General features: G+C 42.3%; 1 protein-coding gene across 2 annotated transcripts in view; it reads left to right on the top strand.

The window, feature by feature from the left end:
• Positions 1–23,678, top strand: part of LOC139276248 (polycomb protein SCMH1-like) — a 217,533-nt gene that overhangs the window by 56,502 nt on the left and 137,353 nt on the right. For both annotated transcript variants that reach the window (XM_070893958.1, XM_070893957.1), the window contains exon 3: positions 10,724–10,792. In XM_070893958.1, the coding sequence (XP_070750059.1) occupies positions 10,724–10,792 (69 nt within the window). The remainder of the gene's footprint in view (positions 1–10,723; positions 10,793–23,678) is intronic.

Below are 23,678 nucleotides of genomic sequence, written 5' to 3'. Positions count from 1 at the left end.
CCATTATAACCACATTGTTTTTACTACATGCTTCCCTGAGCTCCGCTTTTATACGTTCTCTTCTCCCCCCAGCCCCCCACACCCCATCCCATGACATCAAGATCAGTAGACAACTCCGACCAGGATCTTGCATCCTTTACTGTTAAATCAACCACTACTGTTGGCATTGCCCGATCACCCTAACTAAAATCCCTTCTTTCAACTGTGATTTTGTCATTTATTAATATTGCTATTCCCTCCTTTCTTAATTTCCCTGTCCTTTTTGAAAGGTCCTAGCCTGGAAAATGTTAGTCCCACCAGCTCGTAGCACATCTCTGTGAAGGCTACTACAGCTTTTTAGGCTGAACTTGTGTTTCTAATTCACTTGTTTTATGTTTTGCGATACATGCATTTGTGTATGTACCCAGTGTCTTCTCTGGGTAACTGTCCCCACCCTGTAGGTGAGACTTCTCAGCTGATTTTTAGTGAAGTTTAAATGAACTCATTTCTCAGTCAGTATACTAACCATACACACTTTTAGGTGTATGTTGTGTGTTTGGAATGCAGTATCCCTCTAGAGTCTTTGCAACAAGGCAGGAATCAGTCAAGTTAACAGGGGATGGCTTGGCAGTGCAGTGATGTGTTGTCACTGTGTTAACTCCGCAATTGCAAGAACTGAAGAGGAATTCCATTTTCTAGAGAAGTTCTATCATATGTATTGTCCTATCAGCTATTTTGGGCATACCTTCTGGATCTGTTCTAAGCATTGCGGGCATGTCAGTGACATGGCCCTCAGAATTAATGCCCTGCTCCTTGGTGGCATAGCAAATTTATATAGTGAGTAATAAAAACAGAAAATGCTGGAAATACTCAGACCAGGCAGTATCTGTGGAAAGAGAAACAGAGTTAACATTTCAGGTCGATGGCCCTTCGTCAGAACTGGCTTTTTTGTCAGTGCTGCTCAAGAAAAAGGTAGAGTGCATGCATGTGATGGCACACGGCGTTAAGCGTGGATCTTGACACGACAAGAGCAGTGGTTCGAGGAACACTGAATATCTGGGAGATATCTGTAATCCTCGGTGGATCCAAAACATGAAGGATGGAATTTCAGTTGGAATCCCACAGAGCCGGAGACAGTTGTTGAGGAAAGAGATGTGGCTGTGAAAGCGGGTTTTGGTAGATACCTGATCAAACACGAAAACCACTGTCCAGTTCTGGCGAAGGGTCATCGACCTGATATATTAACTATTTTTCTCTTTAACAGATGCTGCCTGACCTGCTGAGTATTTCGAGCATTATCTGTTTTGATTTCAGATTTCCAACATCGTAATATTTTGCTTTTGTATTATTGAGTGAGTAGTTGAGCTATACAGACCAAGAAAGGTTTCCACTCTCTGGTTGAATCCCTGCTCTGGGCTAAGTTGTAGCACTACAGTTGGCTGTGGCACCCTTGAATTAGGAAAGGAAAATTGGCCAACATTCCTAACCACAGTCCGATGGCTCCTGCCAAAGGTTTGCATGTGTAAATGCCGAGCAAGGACAGATCAAGACTTTAGAACTGGATTAGAAAATGGTTGCTTATTGCAGTGTTTTTAAAATTGAGTGCATTAAAATTAAAGGAAGCTCTTGACTCTAAAATTGTTTCTTCAAATGTCAACTTTTAGTTTGCTCACTTGATGTACTATGAAGCTTGGCGATTGTAAGTCCTTTGAGATCTATCAATAAAACCTGAAAAAAGTGGAATCAAGATTATCCAGCATGAATTTGTAAAAGGCAAGTCATGTCTGACAAATTTAAGTTATTTTGAGGAAATAATAGACTGTACTGGCAAATGAAATGCAAGGGATGTGTGTATGTTGATTGTCACGTGGTATTAAAGAGAGTGTGGCAGCATGAACAGGAAATTGGTTAAAGGATAGAAAAGTGGTTAATGGACATCTTTTGAACTGGAGGAATGTAAACCATGGTGTGCACCGGGCGGGTGATGGGATCCTTGCTTTTCTTTCTGTCTCATTTTCTCCTCTTATCTATCTGCTTGGGCATAGGAGGCACGATCAAAATTTGCAGAGGTCATAAGTGACTTCAGGAGGACATAAGTAGGCAAGTAGATTGCATAGACAGATGAAATTTACTGTGGAGAAATGAGAGGCGATACATTTTGGGAGGTGGAACAGAGAGAGGATTTGTACAACAAATGGTAAAATTGTAAAAGGAGTAGAAAAGGAGAAATACTTGAGGGTTCAGATGTATGAAACTTTAAAAGTGGCTGGGGGGGGGGGCAGGGGGAGTTGATAAAGCTGTTGGGAGGAGGTGAAAAAGCATATAGGATCCTATGTTTTATAAATAGAGATGTAGAGTGCAAAAGCAGAGGTAATGCTAAACCTGTACAAATTATTGGTGATGGCTCTTTAGAATGTTGGGCTCAAAATTGCCCAGGAGTTGCTCCGTTTTTTTGGAGCAAGTTGATTTTTCTGGAGTATCTTAAAAATCCCCATTTTGCACACAATTTGCACCAGTGTAAGTGAGTTAGTTAGGATTTTTTTAGTTTAGTTTAGTTTTTTTCAAAAGGGGGCGTTACCAGCCACCTACACCTGTTTTTCCCCTTTAGCTCACTTTGGACAGCTAATAGTTACTCCAAACTAACTTAGGACAGAGTATGTGACCGCACAGAAAACCCTTGTGGAGAGTTAAGAAATCAGCGCAGGAAGGTACTAATGACTTGACTAAAGAATGTGAATAGGATCAAACAGCAATACAGGACATATGTCAAACTTCCCAAAGTTAATTTACTATACAACAGAAGCATTCATGGAAGCTTCAGCTACAAAAATAAAAAGTAAAGAGACAAAACATAATTAGATCATTTTTTCAAAATAGTCAAATAAAAAATAGAAGTACCTCCTGCTCGTAATTCTTATGTAGGAAAGTATTTTCATCAACAGGGTTAAGGAAAGTCTTGAGTAAGCTCATTAAAATTACTGGCTACACAGTTATCTTCCCCCCTGTCCCCCGGGACCAAAACTCTCCTCCTCCCAACCCCCCCACCACCAATCAAAACTCTTCTCCTCCTCCCCCCGATCAAAACTCTCCCCGCACCAACCTGTTTGCTGTAGCCTTAGCTCGGGGAGGCCAGCGGGCCGGCCTGTGCGGCAGGCCACTCTGCCCGTGATAGCAGCGGGTCCCACGCTGCAGCACCCATCATCATCATCGGTAGGAGCTACTGCGCATGCGCGAACGCTCCAGTGCGCATACAGAGAGCTGCCGGCACTGTTTTTCGCTCAGGGCCCTAGCTCCGCGCCCTAATCGACAGACCACACCGTGCCAAGCCATGGGAGAGGCCACCGAGCGGCCAGAATCCGGAGACATCTTTTTGGCGACGTTTTCAGCCCACAAAATTGCCGCATCTCTGGTGGGTGCGCCAAAAAAACAGATGGGCAAATTTTGAGCCCACTGCATCCCATACTTTAGAAAGGATGCATTAGATACCAGGGAATAGAGACCTCAATTATGAGTAGAAACTGTGTGGCATTTTCATCAAGACTGATGAAGTTGAGGAGATCTGCTGACGATGGTTAGTGAATCGGTAACTAGAGAATATAAATTTAAGATCACCAAAAGAATGAAGGGTGAGGTGAGGAGAATTTTTTTCAATGCAGAAAGTTGTTAGGACGTGGAATGCCTTACCACAAACTGGTGGAAGCAGACCCATAATATATTTTAAAATGGGGTGGGTAAAATTTTTAAAGGTTATGGGAAAAGGGCAAAATGGATAGCTCTTTTGAGAGTTGGCACAGATACAGAGCCATAGAAGTCTACAGGACAGGAGGAAGTCATTTCGCACATGGTGTCTATGCCAACTCTTTACGAGAGCAAATCAAAACTGCCTGCTGTCTCTGAGCCCTGTACCTTCCTCTGCTTCAAACTATGGCTAACTAATATTTCGTACAAATTTATCATGACTTCTTCACTCTTTTCTATGCCCCTATTTATCAAACTCTTTTCTATACCCCTATTTATAAAACTATTTATAAAGTATTGTTGGCCCTCTTTTTAAGGCCTTATCTATCTGCATTTGCTTTTCAGGAAATATTGTATTTGAATCCCTCTGTCTCTTTGATCATCTTCACGCTTCACATCTTTTCATTAAATGTAGAACACACAATCGTTATTTTTTCCTCCAAAAGCATACTGCTTCTCACTTGCCTACATTCAATTATATCTGCCACCTTTTAGCCCATCCTGCTAAGCTAAGCTGTCTTAATGTTTGCCAAACCCCCTTCTTTTGTGACATCAACAGATTTTGAGTTTATGCTCTATGCCTAAGTCCAAACAATACCAAGAACAAAGATGGACCCAACACTGATCCCTGGGGTACACCGCATCTGCTCCATTTGTTGTGTGCCATCTTGGCCTGCAAAAGGAAGGAACCTGTGTGAGGAAGAGTCCAGTTATGTATGAGAGATCGTGGTGGAGCTGTGGCGGAGGTGCGGTGAGAGATCGTGGCCCAGGAGCGTCGTGGTCGAGATCCAGAAGAGGCGAGGGCCCAGGGGCAGCACAGGACAGCCCACACTGCAATCTGTGAACAGTAGGAGTATGTGTGCGCACTTGGTCCGTGCAACAGAACTTGGTCGCCAGTCATCTTGCCACTGGACCAAGACCGTGCGCTCGTCAAGCCCGTGTGGTGGCTGGTGTGCAACAGCCACCCCACGTTAAAAGAATCCATGCACCAACTGGCATCTTCCACCTTTCAATATGTAGTTCGGGACCTGGAATGTCAGGTCCCTCACTGAAACATCTGTGAACTCATCCCTTTTTGGTGTGGAAGCGAGTCATCCTCGACACGAGGGACTGCCTAATACTATACTATACACCGCATCCATTCCTTCTCCAATCTTGGGAACACCCATTTACTCTAACTTGCCTGTCATCTGAATTGCTATTCTTCTATTTTTCCTCTTAATTCATATGCCTGAATTTTTCTAATGAGCCTTTTGAAACATCTTATTAAATACCTTCTGAAAATCTATATGCAGGACAACTACTGCAGTCTCTATCCAATCAGCCACTTATTTAGATAAACTGAGATTTGTCAAACATGATTTGCCATCAACAAATCCATGCTGAATGTCCTTGGCTTACTCATGCATTCCAAATGGTCAGTAATTATTTCCAATTATGATCTGTCGAAATTTTTTTACTCCTGTGAATTACTGTTTTCAGAAGCTGTTGGCACTTAACCATTTGTTGGGCTATTTTAGATTTTGTCTTGTGCAAGAAGCAGGTCAGCACAAGCATAATTTCTGGACCTTCCTACAAAGGAAGCAGCTTTGCCATATAATGTGGCTCATTTCTCCTGAGTTTGTTACATACTTTGAGTGGATTTGACAATAATAATTGTACGAGTTTATGCATGTAAATCTGTTTCACATACACATGCGTTTAGCACCGAGTCTCATTTTCAACTCTGCTAGTTTGGCTGAAACCTTTCCTCATGTTGGATGTGGATAGTTTGCAGAGGTCCATGCAAGTAATAGCAAATATGTAACCTGATCATAGCAACTTTGCAGTGAGCAGCATTGGATCATCAGACATCTGGCTGATTTCCCCCCCCCACCCCCAAAAAAAAAATACCCTGGGTGGTAGCACATAGATCAGCAGTTATATCCCCACCTTAACCTTAATTAACGTTATCTAATTCAACACAGAACCAAAAACCGCAAATGTAACGCCCCTATATAAGAAAGGAGGCAGATTAAAAAGCAGGAAACTATAGACCAGCTAGCCTAACTTCTGTCGTTGAGAAAATGTTGGAGTCCATTATTAAGGAAGCAGTGGCGGGACATTTGGAAAAGCATGATTCAATCATGCATAGTCAGCGTGGTTTTATGAAAGAGAAATCATGTTTAACAAATTTGCTGGAGTTCTTTGAGGATGTAATGAGCAGGGTGGATAAGGGGGAACCAGTGGATGTGGTGTATTTGGATTTCCAGAAGGCATTCGAAAGTGCTACATAAGAGGTTGCTGCACAAGATAAAAGCTCACAGGGTTGGGGGTAATATATTAGAATTCATAGAGGATTGGTTAACTAACAGAAAACAGAGAGTCGGGATAAATGGGTCATTTTCTGGTTAGCAAACAGTGACTAGTGGGGTGCCACAGAGATGGGTGCTGGGTCCTCAATTATTTACAATCTATATTAATGACTTGGATGAAGGGACCGAGTGTAATGTAGCTAAGTTTGCTGCTGATAAAAAGATGGGTGGGAAAGAAAATTGTGAGGAGGAAGCACAAAATCTCTAAAGGGATATAGGCTCAATTTTGGCCATGACTTGCTCCAGTTCTTTTGGAGTAAGTTGGTTTTTCTGACGGAAGTTTAAAAGAAAAACACCTCTTTCCCCAATCAACTTACTCCAGAGTAACTCTGTTAGGTACGATTTTTTTTTGAGTTGAGTTTTTTTTTCAAAAGGGAACGTTCCCAGCCACAGTTTTGGCCATTTATGCCACTTTGGCCAGCTAAAACTTACTCCAAATCGATTTAGGTCAGTGTATGTGTCCAGCTCTGAAAAACCTTACGGGCAGTTAAGAAATCGGCGTAGGTTAGTACATTTAAAGCACCAAGACTTACAAAGCACTAAACAAAGCACAAAAAGTAATAAGCAATCAATCAGTAACAAATAAAAAATAGAAGTCCTAACTTTATGCCAGAAACAAGTTTTTTTTTAAAGTTCCAACCTCTTGGGTTTTATTCAAAATAAACAATTTGGAATACAATATATCACAAGGCTGCCATTCTCAAGGACAGTAGATGTTAGCTCATCAAGACGGTTGTCCTTTTTATTTTTTGCCTTCAACCTTCCCCGTTCCTTTCTTGCGCTTCGTGGCAAACTGCATGTTCCTCAGAAACTTGGGATCAATTCCTTTCAGGGGCTCAAATCGCCAGAAACAAGTTGCTTGCGGGCCGGTGCGGGAGACTATTTGGCCTGGATTAGGGGCGACAAGCATCGGGTCCTGCTGACAGCTTGCAGGACACGCTGGGAGGGTGAGGAGCATGCGCGCAGACTCCACTGTGCATGCGGACAGCTGCCGGCAGTGTTTTCAGCGCAGGGCTGTAGCTCCGTCTCCCACTTCATCATGGACGCTGCGCCAGGACTCGGGACACTCGGCCGAGGGGCCAGGATACTTGGTAAGTCTTTTTGCACCGTTTTGAGCGCACAAAGCCGGCGCATCTCAGCTGAGTGCACCGAGAAAAAGGGTTGGGGAAAATCTAGCCCACAGACAGGCTAGCTGAGTGAGCAAAAATTTGGCAGATGGAGTATAATGTGGGAAAATGAGAGGTTATCCACTTTGTCAAAAATAATAGAAAAGTAAATTATAATTTAAATGGAGAAAAATTGCAAAGTGCTGCAGTACAGAGGGACCTGGAGCTCCTTGTGCATGAAACACACAAAGTTAGTATGCAGGTACAGCAAGTAATCAGGAAGGCAAATGGAATGTTGGCCTTTATTGCAAGGGTATAAAAGCAGTGAAGTCCTGCTACAACTGTACAGGGTATTGGTGAGGCCACATCTAGAGTACTGCGTGCAGTTTTGGTCACCGTATTTAAGGAAGGATATACTTGCATTGGAGGCTGTTCAGAGAAGGTTCATTAGGTTAATTCAGGAGATGAGGGGCTTGACTTATGAGGATAGATTGGGCCTATACACAGTGGAGTTCAGAAGAATGAGAGGTGATCTTAATGAAACATATAATAAGGGGGCTCGACAAGGTGGATGCAGATGGGATATTTCCACTCGTAGGGGAACTAAAACTAGGGGACATAGTCTTAGAATAAGGGGCCGCCCATTTAAAACTGAGATGAGGAGGAATTTCTTCTCTTGGAGGGTTGTAAATCTATGGAATTCTCTGCCCCAGGGATATGTGGAGGCTGGGTCATTGAATACATTTAAGGAGGAGATAGACAGATTTTTAAATGATAAGGGAGTAAAGGGTTATGGGGAGCAGGCAGGAAAGTGGAGCTGAGTCCATGAGCAGATCAGCCATGCACTTGAATGGCGGAGCAGGCTCGAGGGGCCAAATGGCCTACTCCTGCTCCTATTATGTTATTAAATTTGCAATCTTCCTACCTGTATGACTTGGTGTTGTGCACGACACGGAACATTTGTTAGGAGAGCCATCTGGGAAGTTGTCATGTTATTTTTAATGCTTAGCTTTTACTGAATTGTTTTCTCAAACAAAACAGACAGATTTGATAACACAGGAAAATTGTCCTCTTTCCTCCAGTTAGCATCCAAGAGTACAAAACATAACTTTGTTGATCCCTGAGTAGTACCATAGATTTTATTGGAGCAGCATCTTATTCTGGTACTGGTAGCATCGTGGTTGTTACTGGAGTAGTAATCCAGAGGCCTGGACTAAGAATCCAGAGATGAGAGTTCAAATCCCACCACGGCAGCTAGGGAATTTAAATTGTTAATTAAATAAATCTGGAATAAAAAGCTAGTATCAGTAATGGTGACTATGCAAGTACCGGATTGTTGCAAAAACCCATCTGGTTCAGTAACCACCAAATATGGCCTGGCATGCTGTGTCAAACAAGGCACCAAAGGCTGCACTGAACTCCAGCATGTCAGTATTGCCAGAGTTTCATTATAGCAATATGAATAGGAGAGCTAGCCATCTCCAATGTCTACAAACCACCACTGCAGCTGAATTCTACAATGAGAATGATCTCATTGTATGCTTTTATCGACCCAAACACCTTGGCCGCCCGTGCTTGCAAACATCGAAGCTATCCAATTAGTCCTTTCAGGTAGTTTATTCCAGATCATATCAACTCACTGTCTAAATACATTTCTCCTCCTCACCCCTGGTTCTTTTGCCAATTATCTTAAATCTGTGCCCTCTAATTTTCAACGTTCATAATTTTGAACACCTCTATTAAATCTCCCCTTAACATTCTCTGCTCTTAAGGATGAACAATCCTAACTTCTCTAGTCGCTACATAATTGAAGTCCCTCATTCCTGGTACCATTCTGGTAAATCTCCTCTTCACCCTTTCAAAGGCCTCGGCATCCTTCCTAAAGTGTGGTACCCAGATGAGGCGAACCAGTGATGTTTACAGGTTTTCATAAGTATCCAAGTAATAGATTATTGAAGTAGAAGGTTTTTGAAACTAGAATTTAATGAGTTCCAAACTTACTCGAAACCTCCTCCAGCTCCCCTCCAACCCCCTCTCTATGCCCGCCCCCCCCCCCCCCCCCCCCAAAAACCAGTTTCGGAATGACAAAAAAAAAGTATTTTCAACTCTCCTATTTTCAATGCTATTGCATCAAACTTGCTTTCAACAGCCATAGGCAGTATCTTCATGAAGACCATTTGGAATCCAGGTTTGTAAAAGTGAGGTAGAAAACTATACTTCAGAACTGTGCCTGAGATATTAAATTGTTTTCACATCCTCTGTTCCTCCTTTGAGTGCATGGCAATGACATGATGAATGCTAGCTGAAGCACACTGACAGGTAGTCCATTCTGAGAAAATCATGTGTTTGCAAAGGCTGAATGAGGTTTTTTTTGGGGAGTCTGGTCCCAGTTTCTGATCACATGAACAACATCGCTTGGACACCATGTAAGAGGTATGCACATCAACCAGCTGAATGTAGCAACACACAAATCTATGATGGCCAATATCAACATATGACACTCTAGCCAGAAATACACCATTATGCTCATGTTGCAATAACTTGCAAAGCGCAGTGCATCATGCATACACAACCTTGTTTGCTGTACACTGATTATAAGAATATAAGTTAAAACAATGTATTGTATAATCCCTGACCCTCTTTACATGGCTTAATTGTAGAGCAGTATTTGGTATTTCAAGTGCAACTAAAATAAGTTTTGTTGAGATCAAGAAATTACTATCAGTTACTGTTCATGAATCAGGATATAAATAAACCTCCCAATATTTCCACAGGTCTCCCTTGGGGGTCTATGATTTTCTATTCCTTCCATTCTGCTTGCCTCTGATTTCCTCAACATCAATTCCTCTGCTTCAGAATTCGTCATCCTACACAGAAGATGTGAGTGAGCTCGGATAGTTGAACCAGGAATGACAGTACAGGTGTAGTGTCCAAGATCCAGACACCGGGCCGATCCGTGGCGGGGTAGTCCGGAAACCAGAAAATATTCTGAAATCCGGACACACTCTTTTCCCCCCTGCTCAGCGGCCTGACCTCGCCCCGGCTCTCCCTCTCCCCCTCCCTCCTCCCCCTTACCTCAGCTGCCCGACCCCTCCTCCCTTGGCCCAGGCAAAAACGTTCTAAGTTCCAGAATCCGGAAAGGCCTCAGTCCCGAGGTTTCTGGATTTCAGACGCTCAGTCTGTATAGTGAATGGGCTTTACAAGCATCATGTATCGCCACAGTGAGGAAGGTGGACTGTTCTGAACAAAAAACAAAATACTGCAGATGCTGAATTCCGAAACAAAAACAGAATGTGCTGGAAACCATCATTAGGTCAGGCAGCATCTGTGGCGACAACAAGCAATGTTCAGGTGTCGGACACTCTTATCATGTCCTATTGAGTCTGCATTTTCAAAAGCATGGAATAACCATCTTATACCAAGGGGGTGGTTGATAAATGGATAAAAGTAGTCATTTAGAATTTAATTTATCCAATATAAAGTACTCATTCATATTTGTTTTGTAACTGGTTAATAACTTAAAGCACCACATTTGCACTTTTTTAGATTCAAAAGAAAATCGAAAGGAAAAACCTGGGAAGAGCCATCTGCCAAATAATCCTCTTAAGAGCAATGGTAAGTATACTTGGATGGTATGTTGAGGGAGGCTGAGTATAAAATATTCTTGTACAAAACTTTAACAGTATTTGATTCGTTTTGTGTCTTTACACCTCCACAGGTTGTATTGTTATGCTAGAATATATTAACCTATGTTTATGTGACATGCTTCCCCCCCCTCCCCCCAGTATGAAGTTTTCGATGTCCAGTGGCATGAAAATACCCTTTTTTTTTTCGATTCAGTGTTGTAACCTTTGTCAAATTTTGTTATTCTTGTGTATCTTGCAAGCAAACAAGTTTTGCGATACTCAAGTGGTTGAAGTACAAATCCAGCATTCCTGTTTTAAAGAAATTGTTTGTATTTACTTCACATGATTTGTCCAAGTATTTGCAATAGCTCTAAAAAAAAAAAAAATTGAGTTTGTTTATGAACTTGATGACACTTTACAACACGCGGTCTCTTTACATGTCTTCGCAAAGGATGCCTTTGTTTTTCCACTTGTTATGATGTCACAACTTCATATGAATTTACTGTACAAAATGCTGTTAATCTAACCAAGTTAAAGCAATTGAGAATGGAGTTAGCATAACTCTGCTCCTTGCAGTGGATACAGTGAACCTATTTACATCTAGTAACAAATTTAATTGTATCAAGAGGTTCATACAGAAAGCGATTTGAATTATCTTCAATTCTTCAATTAAGGACAACACTAATTGTAAGTAATTTGAAAATATGGATTCAAAAAATTGTTTAAATTAGTATCACTAATTTATAGAAAATTGAAATCTTGTGAATTTTGAAGGTTTGCAACATTCAGTATCCATTTTTTAATATAAATATCCTTTCAGTGTTGTCTATTTGATATTGTCTTTAGACTGATATTTTCATGTATAAAACTGTCTATTGAGCCATTGTAATGTAAAAGCAAGTTTCTGAAATTGGGTGTAATTAAATGCTAACCTGTTTTACAACAGCTCTACCAAAATAAACATATTGAACTACATTTTGTGTGCAAGTCATTACTGTTTCCAAGCTTTAAATTGTGTAGCATTCAGGCCTTAATATTGACTTCAGTAATTTTAGACCTTCAACGAGAAGTGATTATCTGCATGAACATTTTTATATCCTTCTGCGTATGCGTGAGGTCAGACCTGCCCCTTTTTGCATATGTGCACCATCCATTTCTGCGCATGTGCGCTGACACCGAGGTCTGACCACTCATGCGCAGTGCCCCGCAGTGCAGCGTGTACCCATGCTTGGTTCAGCTCCGTGAATCAAGGCCCTGGAGAAGCTTGGATCGAAAGGGGAGAGATGAGTAGAGAGGGGCAGAAATAAGGGGAGATGACGAGAGACTGGGGAGAATATGGGAGACGGGGAGAGAGAGGGACTGGAGATGGGTGGGTGGGGGTGGCAACAGTAGAAGTGTGAGAGGGAGAGATCGGAGGCAGGGGAAGATCCGAGGGGGGGTGGGGTTCAGGGAGGGGAACATCGTGGGGGGGGGGGGGGGCGCGCGGTGTTGGGGAGAAAGGAGAGGGGCAGAATCTGAGGTGATGGAGAGAGGAGGTCAGGAACTTGGGTGGTGGGGGGGGGGGGCGGGGGTGGTGGTAGTAAAGAGTGCAGAGAGCACAGTGAGGATTACGGAAGAACGTGATCCAGTTCTAAATGAGGTTGAGAGCGACACAGATCCAGATGTCACTACACTCACTATTCAGTTAATATCCAATAAACCTGTTAACAATCTGTGGCAGTGATGGGGGTGGGAGGGGCGAGGGGTGAGGAGAAATTGAGGAACTTGGACGTGGGGAGAAGGCCATTAATCCGTGGGGGTCGAACTTGGGCAGGGGGAAAAGGTCAGGAACCCAGGGAGGTGGGTTGGGGGAAGGTGATCAGGCATTTGGGCGGACGGACAAAGCCAGGAACTTGGGGGGTGGGGACAGAAACTTGTTTTGGGGGTGGGAGACAGTCTTAACCCGTGAGAGTGAGCCCTGTCTGTTTGGAGTCGGCAGTCAGAATGGCTCGAATTACACTTTGCAAAGAGAAACTGCTGGGGTGCGTCTTGCCCTCCAAAGGACCAATCAGCAATCGGGACTTGTCATCAAGGGGGCCCAGTCAGAGCTTTAGATGTTAGAAAATAAACGCGTCCTAATTGTAACTCCCACTTTCTCTATATGACAGGAGATTTGCTGGCATTTCGGAGGTGAGGGAGTTGAGGTGGGGACCCTCTGTCAGAACACCAAGCTGAAGGAGCATTCTACACCCTTGGTGTCATTGGCATACTGTTTTGTTTTTCTTCCGAGCCTGTTAACTTTGCAAGCTTTTCCAGTTGCCATTTCTACGTGCCTTAGTCCTCACCATTTCAGTTTGTCTGTTTGTCTTTTCGATGCCTTTCATTATGCGTCCTATTGTCTTGTGTTGATATCACTTAGGCTTCTTAACCATTTTCTGTTTTCCATTTGAACACTTACAGGTCCTTCTACTTTCCCTCTCGTGTGTGCGTGTGTCTGTTGCATGCATATGCATTTTTCCTTCCCCATAAATTTTTTTTTATTCGTTTATGGGATGTGGGCGTCACTGGCAAGGCCAGCATTTATTGCCCTTGAGAAGATGGTGGTGAGCCCCTTGAACCGCAGTCAATGTGGTGAAGGTACTCCCACTGTGCTGTTAAGGAGTGAGTTCCAGGTTTTGGCCCAATCAACGATGAAGAAACAGCGATATATTTCCAAGTCAGGATTATGTGGGACTCGGAGGGGAACGAGGAGATGGTGGTGGTCCCATGCACCTGCTGCCCTTTTCCTCCTTAGGTGGTAGAGGTCATGGGTTTGGGAGGTGCGATGGAAGAAGCCGTGGCAAGTTGCTGCAGTGCATCTTATAGATGGTACACACTATAGCCACAGTGTGCTGGTGGTGGAGTGAGTGAATGTTTAAGGTGTTGGATGAGGTGCCAATCCAAGTGGGCTGCTTTGTCCTGGATGGGGTCGAGCTTCTTGAGTGTTGGAGTTGCGCTAATCCAGGCCAGTGGAGCGTATTCCATCACAATCCTGACTTGTGCCTTGTAGATGGTGGAAAGGCTTTGTGGAGTTAGGAGGTGAGTTACTCACCGCAGAATGCACAGCCTCTGACCTGCTCTTGTAGCCACAGTATGTGTGGCCAGTCCAGTTAAGTATCTGGTCAATGGTGACCCCAGGGTATTGATGGTGGGGGTTCGGCAATGATGAATGTCAAGACGTGGTGGTTAGAATCTCTCTTGTTGGAGGTAGTCATTGCCTGGCACTTGTGTAGCGTGAATGTTGTTTGCCACTTATCAGCCCAAGCTTAAATATCGCCCAGGTCTTGCTGCATGTGGGTATGGATTCATTATCTGAGAAGTTGCAAATGGCACTGAGCACACTGCAGTCATCGGCGAACATCCCCACTTCTGATCTTATGTCTGAGGGAAGGTTATTGATGAAACAGCTGAAGATGGTTTGGCCTAGGCACTACCCTGAAGAACTCCTGCAGCGATGTCCTGGGGCTGTGATGATTGACCTCCAACCATCACAGCTATCTTCCTTTGTGCTTGGTATGACTTCAGCCAGTGAAGAGTTTTCCCCTGATTCCCATCGATTTCTGTTTTACTGGGGCTCCTTGATGCCACACTTGGTCAAATCCTGTCTTAATGTCAAGGGCAGTCACTCTCACCTCACCTCTGGAATTCAGCTCTTTTGTCCATGTTTGGACCAAGGTTGTAATGAGGTCTGGAGCAGAGTGGTTCAGCTGGAACCCAAACTGGGCACTGGTGAATAAGTGCCGCATGCAAGGTGTCACCGACAGTGCTATCATCATTTTGCTGATGAATGAGAGTAAACTAATGGCGGTAATTGGCCGGATTGGATTTGTTCTGTTTTTTTTGTGGGCAGGACATATCTGGTCAATTTTCCACTTTTTGAGTTGATGCCAGCATTGTAGCTGTGCTGGAACAGCTTGGCTAGAGACACGGCTAGTTCTGGAGCACAAGTCTTCAGCGCTACAGTCAGGATGTTGTCGGGGACCCATAGCCTTTGCTGTATCCAGTGTTTGTTTGAAGGATTGCATTTGTGCTGCCTGTGAAATCTGTCAGGACAAACTGAACCTTTTTAATATTTGTACTGTCTCTTCTCTTATGGAAAAGTAACCGTACAAAATTAGCTGTTTTGCTAAATCAATAACTGTGTAGCATTACATACATATAAAGTAAGATTTTTACGACGATCCTTTGAAGCTGTTGAAATCCTGGCAAAGATTATAGTTTTTGTTTTTCGAGTCATTGATTTTGTCCCAAGTTAATTTGTTTTGCAGGAATTGCCTTTAGAAAGTGGGCCTGGAAAGGAGAAAGGTGCACTGAAACCTGGTTCAATGTACTTTGCGAGGATCCAACAATATATAAACTGGGCTTGATTTCACTTCTCTGAAATAAACGTGAAGTATGTTGGTTTATTACCAAATTGCCACTGTTTTTATATTTGATGCAAAAGTTGGATACATTTAGTATTCACTATTGTACTGTAAATAGCTTCATTGGTGTCTCCTTTGTTGCCATTTTCAGACTATTGTTGATTGCAAAATTGGTCAGTTTATGGTACATTAAGAGCAAGTGATAAAGCATGAAAAACTGTTCTTTGTCCTTGAGCACAGAATGTGCGCCTTTTAGGCATTTTCTTCTTGCTCCATGCTTTCCTAGTACCAGTGCCTTAGTTTTTCTTTACCAGCATACAATGGTATTCAATGGGCCTGTTTGACTATTTAAAAAAAAAAAGCTCGTTACCTCGTCGACAGTGGTTATTCATGGGCCCCATGAAAAGTCAGGTCCACAATGCTTTTGGGGATGCAAAGTAAGTCGTTTATATTAGTGTCCTGTTAGTGGTGGTCATAGTGTATAGCGGTTATGGGCAGCACATAATATAGAAATGCTTTCTGTAAAACGCAGCCATCTAGAGTTAAACAATTGAAAGCTTCACCACACATGTACATGATTTTTCTGTATGATGGTATAGGTGTCAGGCTTTATGATTGACGTTTCTGGTGTTCGAAATTAACATTTTGAATTGATAACAGTCAAGACTAAACTGTTGGATACTTTGCTGCTATGTGGTTGAGAAAGTTAATATCAGCCTTTTTGCCTATTTTTATTTAACAATGATACAGGTTTGATATGATCTTTCCAGTTGAATAATAGACAGCCTGTTTCGACAGGGAAAACAATGTTGTTTCCGGTTCAAGCTGAAGATTACCCAACTCTTCAAGTTGCAAGTGTCGTACAGTAATTTTTATCTGATTGTGGATTAGGGTTAATACCACTTGGGTTGTGTTGGTACGTGTGTCTGGTGGTTGAGATACAGAGACGGGGAGGGCCAAGACTGAAGGGATTTAAAAACAATAAACATTTTAATTAAGAGGCATTGGGAGGATGGGGAGCTGTTGTATGTCAGCAAGGACAGGAGTAATGGGCGAACGGGACAGGATACAGAAAGCCGTGTTTTGGGTGAAGTGAAATTTAACGATGGAAGGCCGGTGCAACGTAGTGATAAGTATAAACTGGCAAATCTTTCAAATAAAATAAAGGTTGAACCAGGTTGTTGGTGACCTATTTGACCGTGGCGTCCTATTTGATCCTGAGCTGAGTTTTCGACCGCATATCCTCTCCATCAAAAGACCGCCTACTTCCACCTCCTTAACATCGCCTGGCTCTACCTCTGGCCATCTGTTGCTGAAACTCCCATCCATGCCTTTATCATCTCTGGACTCAACTATTCCAATCCTCTGCTGGCTGGCATTAAATTTCACTTCACCCAAAACACGGCTTGCTGTATCCTGTCTCGCTTGCCCATTATTCCTGTCCTTGCTGAATACAACAGTTCTCCGTCCTCCCAATGCCTCTTGATTAAAATGTTTATCGTTTTTAAATCCCTTCAGTCTTGGCCGGCCCCATCTTTGTATCTCTGTTACAAACTCTGCCCTCCTCTCTTTCTCCTTTCCCCCCGCCAACTCACCATTCCCCCTGACTCCGGCCTCTTGTGCATTCCCCATCCTCTTCATCCTAATATTGGTTCTCTGCCGCTGGCTGCCTCTGCTCCATGCTCAAAATAATGTTAATTGATAACTATTAGTAACAATAATTACACAACAGTACACTTGGATGAGACGTTCCTGTCTGCCCCCTCAAGTGGATGTAAAAGATCCCATGGCACTATTTTGAAGAAGAGCAGTGGAGTTATTCTCAGTGTCCTGGCCAATATTTATCCCTCAATCAACACAACAAAAAAAACAGATTATCTGGTCACTATCACATTGCTGTTTGTGGGAGCTTGCTTGGGTGCAAATTGGCCACCGCGTTTCCTACATTACAACAGTGACTACACTTCAAAAGTACTTCATTGGCTGTAAAGCACTTTGAGACATCTGGTGGTCATTAAAGGAGGTATATAAATCCAAGTCTTTCTTTTACTTTGCGAGTTTCTGTGAAAATCAAAGCATGTTACAGTTCTCAAACTTGAGGGTTTTTTTTTCAACATTGATCAAGCCTCAATGAATTCTGAGATATCTCTCCTAGCACCCACTCTTTTATACCCTTCTCCCAGTGTTGCTGCATGAGAATCCACTTTTATAGAATTTCCTTATTCAATTAGCTGCTCTCCTTCATCAATAACTGAATTTTTAACAAGAATTACTTCCAAACTTTGTTCTGGATTCACCTTGACTGAAATGTCAATCAAATCATTCATCTGGTGACAGTGACAGAGAGATTAATGAACAAAGACCACTTACAGGCGACATTATCACTTGACCATATTTCTTGCGCAGATGTGACCTTGAAGTTAATATCGTTAGCACTTGAAATTATAATTACTTGAATTGATGGTCAAAACATGTATCCCCGCAAGACATTTAACTACCCTAAAGATGTCACCTGTCTCATGTTTGCCTACACAGTTGAGAGCTATGGGGCTAAAATAACAAAAGACGCATGTTGCTGAATCTTTTATCAGCTACACGTCTGTCTGGTACAACTTTTAATTCCCTCCCACTGACTAACCGAATACAGCTAAAACACAAATTTATCCAAAATTTAAAAATCCTGTCATGATTACATTTTCATCCTACTAAATGAAGCTCGCTTAACAGACAAAAGCTAAAAGGTTATCCTGATGGCCTGCCTAGAAGAAAGCTGCCCACAAAGATCTTGCGAGCTCTGTGGCAAGAAGTTTGGCTATTTTGACTTTCAATTGAAATCCGTGTCGTATAGTTGGGAATTCCTAGTGCACTCTGCTGTGAGGTCTATAAGTCTTAAGCAGCCAATCACAATACAGAATTCTCACAGGGCACCAAGAAGTGAAGAAGTTGCTTTTATTCTGACTTTTATAAAATGTTAGAGACCAAAACAAAGATTGGCTTTTGTGGGTAAAAGGTAACTCCGAAATAAATATGAACAAACTTTAGAATTTTTTTTATAAAGTGTTTTAAAAATTATAATTTTTATTTTAATGGAGAAATTTGATGCGCCAAAATTTAAATTAATTTTTTACGGCAATAACATTTGTTTAGCAGTCAATATGCAGTTAAAACCCCAGTTACACCTAATCCAACAAGGTCTAATCTTTAATGGGGTATTTAACAGTGATATGACAGCAAAAAAGCCCAAGTTTTCATCAGTTTCACTTATTTCCCTGATTGCACTGATTGCCGGCTATAGGGTGGGGATGGGGCCTCAGCACAGCCAGTGTCTGAGCAGTGAATGACTGACTGCAATTTCTGCGTCGCGATGCGCATGCGTTACATCCTGAAGTTGCGGTCAGTTTCAAAGGGGAAGTAACAGCGAACACTGTTCATTCGTTATTACCCACCGCAAATTACGGCCCAATATTTCCTCTTTTGGCTTTGTGTTCATTTTTGTCTGATTGCTCCTCTGTCAAGCACCTAGTGATATTTTTCTATATTACATGCAAGTTGGTGTTAAAATACATTTAAAGTTAAGCGTTAAAAATTGGTTGAGGTTGGTTTAATTTTTAGAAAGGTCTTACATTTGAATGATTTCAGGACAAAAGTGTTTACATTCCAAAATTTGACAATTCAGTCATTTTGTCCATTTGTGTTCTCAAAGATGTGACTGGTATATTTTGAGATTTGGAAAGGTAAAGATTTGCTGCAGGAAAATTTGTAGCCAGTTAATAGAACTCTAGTGCCCTCCAATGGTACAATCTTGTCATTATTTTTGCTCTTGTGCAGTGAAAATCATACCAGTGACCAGTGAGTGGAATGATGGATCTGTTAATATTTCACTACCCAAAAGATGGCTACAGTGTCTGCTGGAATTGTGATAAACTCATAGCTACAGTACATGGGTGCTAAATTTGTGATAAAACAATAGAAGGGACTCGTTAATCAGAAACAGTCAATTTCTGAAGGATTTGCTGCTTTGTACGTGTTAACTGCCTTTGACTGTTTCCTGAGTATGTGACTGTGGTCACCCTTTATTTCCTCATCTAACTGATCGGCAATTGAACATTACAGCTAAAACTGATACTAATCCTGCCCTTATCTAATGTCTATTCAAATACACTTTCAGCAGACGCTGCTGGTAGCGATCAAGAAAATGTCACCGGCTGGATTTTAGATGAGGCCAGTTGTAGTAGCCCGACTGTGTCACTCGGTAAAATCAGTTAAGTCGGCATTTATTGGGGACTGCTGGAAGTCTGCATCTGTGGACATCAAACGAGGACAAGATTGGGCTTGGCTATTGTTGGTTCTCTTCTCACATCCCTCCCATGAGTGCCTGAATAGCTTGACAACAATTATTGTCCAGGCCCACAGATGAACAATGGCCACCTGGCTGGAGTGAATGGCTTTGAGAGGACTGGGGTACTGGGAGGGCTACAGTCTCTTGACTGTTCTGTAAGCCACTCTTGGGTTATCGGGCTCCGGAAAATTATAAGATGATAACGTAAGAAGTAGGAGTTGGCCGTATGGCCCCTCGAGTCTGCTCCATCATTCAATAAGATCGCTGCTGATCTTTGGCCTCAAATGCACTTTCCCGCCCGATCTCTATATCCCTTGATTCCCCGAAAGTCCAGAAATCTGTCTATCTCAGCCTTGAAGATGCTCAACCACCCACAGCCCTTTGGGGTAGAGAATTCCAAAGATTCACAATCCTTTGAGTGAAGAAATTCCTCCTCCTCTCAATCCCTTATTCTGAGGCTATGTTGCCGAGTTCTAGACTCTAGCCAGGGGAGACAACCTCTCAGCTTCTACCCTATCAATCCCCCTCAGAATCTTATGTTTCAATGAGATAACCTCTCATTCTTTCAAACTACAGAGAGCATAGGTCCAACCTACTCAATCTCACCTCAGGACAACCTTTTCATCCAAGAAATCAATCTAGTGAACTTACGTTGTACTGACTCTAAGGCAAGTATATCCTTCCTCAGAAAAGGAGACCAAAACTGTGCACATTATTCCAGGTGTGATCTTGCCAAAGCCTGTACAACTGTAGCAAGACTTTGTTACTCTTGTAATCCATCCTCTAGTAAGATGCAGGCTCTTTGCATCCTCCTCACAGCTTACTTTCAGAAAACATGGATATATTACATTCGGTCCCTTCATCCAAGTCATTAATATAGATTGTAAATAGCAGAGGCCCATGCGCTGATCCTTGCAGCACCCCACCAATTATAGCCTGCCAATCTGAAAATGACCAGATTATCCCTACTCTGTTTTCTGTCTATTAACCAATCCTCTATCCATGCTAATAAATTACCCCCAACCCCCTGAGCCCTTGTCTTGCGTAACAATCGTTTATGTAAATGTTTATAACCGTTGGATATATTCAAGAGGGACTTAGATATGGCCCTTATGGCTAAAGGGATCAAGGGGTATGGAGAGAAAACAGGAAAGGGGTACTGAGGTGATGATCAGCCATAATCTTATTGAATGATGGTGCAGGCTCGAAGGACCCACTCCTGCGCACATTTTCTGTGTGCACTTTATCGAACGCCTTTTGGAAATCCAAATATAATACATCCACTCGTTCCCTTTTATATACCCTGCTGGTTACATCCTCAAAAAACTCAAGTTTGTTAAACACGATTTCCTGGGCAAAAATTGTGGTCAGAGGCTACATGCAGGCGGATGCCTCCGACGGAATTTTTTTTAAACGAAAATACCTGGTGGTCCTGGCGGAACCTGGACTTGGTTCCTAGGCCTTGCTGCGCAGTTCAGTGTAGGGGCCCGCGTATTCCATGAACGTATGTGCAGCCTGGGATCACGTGGGCCGGACCAACCACTTGAAAATGGCATTTCCTTATTCACAGTAATAGTGAGTTCCGTTTGTACAAAAATCCCCATTTCTATGAATGAGAATATCCCCGAAAATACAAACATTTTAAATAAATAAGAAAAGCACTTCAAATATTTAAAATTAATTAAATGTTTTCGACAAAAATTACTTTAGAATTTTTTTTGTTTTAAAAATAAACTTGCCTTAATGGACAGAGGTTTTTAATATAAAAATTATTGATAACATTTTATTTTTTTATCTTTTAAAACTCGCACGCTGGTAAAAGTACCAGGCGTAAGAGTTTAATGGACATTCGCTGGGCAGGAGTTGAGCAAATAGCCCAAATCTCTGCCCGCAAATGCATTGGAACTGTCAAAAGTGCCGGTTTTCGGCGCATGCGCATCTTGTGACGAGAACCGGCACTTGTGGGGCCTCTACGGGTGCGTGTGCACATCGTACACGCCTGTAGTGACTGCGATTTTTGGCCCATTACGATTTTCTAAATGCCCTATTAGTACTTCCTCCTTCATGCATTCATGTATGATTCCAGCATTTTCCCAACTACTGATGTCAGGCTAACTGGCCTGTAGTTCTCTGCTTTCTCTCTCCCTCCTTTCTTGAATAGCGGGGTAACATTTGCTACCTTCCAATCTGCTGGGACTTCTTGAATCTAGGGAATTTTGGAAGATCACAACCAATACATCCACTATCTCTGCAACCACCTCTTTTAGAACCCTAGGATGTAGGCCATCAGGTCCAGTGAATTTGTCAGCTTTTAGTCCCATTAGTTTCTCAAAAACTTTTTCTCTACTGATCTTAATTATTTTAAGTTCCTAAGTCTCATTAGCCCCTTGGTTCTCCACTATTTTTTGTATGTTTTTTTGTGTCTTCTACTATGAAGCAGAAACAAAATATTTGTTTAACGCCTCCATCGTTTCTTTATTCCCCATTATAATTTCTACAATCTCAGCCTTTGAGACCAATGCTTACTTTTGCTATTCCCCTTTTTACAAACTTGTAGAAGCTCTTGCAATCTGTTGTTATATTTCTTGTTTACTTTCATTCCATTTTCTACATTATCATTTTTTTGTCCATCCTTTGCTGGTTTCTAAAGCTCACCCAATTCTCGGTTTTATAATGTTTTGCAACATAAATCTCTTTTAATCCAATACTATTAACTTCTTTAGTTAGCCATGGATGGATCACTTTTCTCAGAGTTTCTGTTTCATAGAATCAGAAATTTATGGCACAGAAGGAGGCCATTTGGCCCATCATGTCTGTGTCGGCCGAAAAAGAGCTATCAAGCCTAATCCCACTTTCCAACTCTTGGTCCGTAGCCTTGTAGGTTACAGCACTCTAAGTGCATATTTAAGTATTTCTTAAATGCAATGAGGGTTTCTGCCTTGACCACCCTTTCAGGCAGTGAGTTCCAGAACCCCACCACCCTCTGGGTGAAAAAAGTTCTCAACTTCCCTCTAATCCTACCAATTACTTGAAATCCCTGCCCCTGGTTATTGATTCCTCTGCTAGGGAATAATAGGTGCTTCCTTTCCACTTTATCTAGGCCCCATATAATTTTATATACCTCAATCAGGTCTCCCCTCAGCCTCCTCTGCTCCAAAGAAAACAACTCCAGCCTATCCAATCGTTCCTCATGCTAAAATAGCTCTTTGTCGGCCGGCATGAACATGATGGGCCGAAATGGTCTCCTTCCGTGCTGTAAATTTCTATGATTCTGTGATTCCTGGCAACATCATTGAAAATCTCCTCTGTACCCACTCGAGTGCAATCACATATTTCCTGTAATATGGTGACCAGAACTGTGTGCAGTACTCTAGCTGTGGCCAAACTAGTGTTTCATACAGTTCAAGCATAACCTCCCTGATTTTGTATTCTATCCCTCAGCTAATAAAGGCAAGTATCCCATATGCCTTCTTAACTCCATTCTCTACCTTCAGGGATCTGTGGGCACTCCAAGGTTCCTCTGTTGCTCTACACTTCTCCGTATCCTACCATTTATTGTGTATTCCCTTTCTTTGTTAGCCCTCCCCAAATGTGTTACCTCACGCTTCTCCGGATTGAATTCCATTTGCTACTTTGCTACCCACCTGACCAGTCCATTGATATCTTCCTGCAGTCCACAGCTTTCTTCTTCATTATCAACCATATGGCCAATTTTTGTATCATCTGCAAACTTCATAATCTTGCTCCCTACATTGAAGTTTAAATCATTGATGTGTACCATAAAAGCAAGGGGCCTAGTACTGAGCCCTGTAAAACCCCACTGGAGCCCACCTTCCAGTTACAAAAACACAGTCAACCATTACCCTTTGCTTCCTGCCACTGAGACAATTTTAGATCCAACTTGCCACTTTCCCTTGGATCCCATGGGCTTTTACTTTTCTGACCAGTCTACCACGTGGGACCTTGTCAAAAGCCTTGCTAACATCCATGTAGACTACATCAAACGTACTACCCGTTTCAACCCTTCTTGTTACCTCCTGAAAAAATTCAGTCAAGTTAGTCAGACACAACCTTCCCTTAATGAATCCATGCCTTTCTAAATTGCAAATAATATTGTCCCTCAGAATTTTTTCCAATAATTTGCCCACCACCGG

This window comes from Pristiophorus japonicus, chromosome 11 (genome assembly GCF_044704955.1).
Source record: "Pristiophorus japonicus isolate sPriJap1 chromosome 11, sPriJap1.hap1, whole genome shotgun sequence".
In the NCBI taxonomy this organism is placed as follows: domain Eukaryota; kingdom Metazoa; phylum Chordata; class Chondrichthyes; family Pristiophoridae; genus Pristiophorus; species Pristiophorus japonicus.
This window is presented reverse-complemented; position numbering and strand designations above follow the sequence as displayed.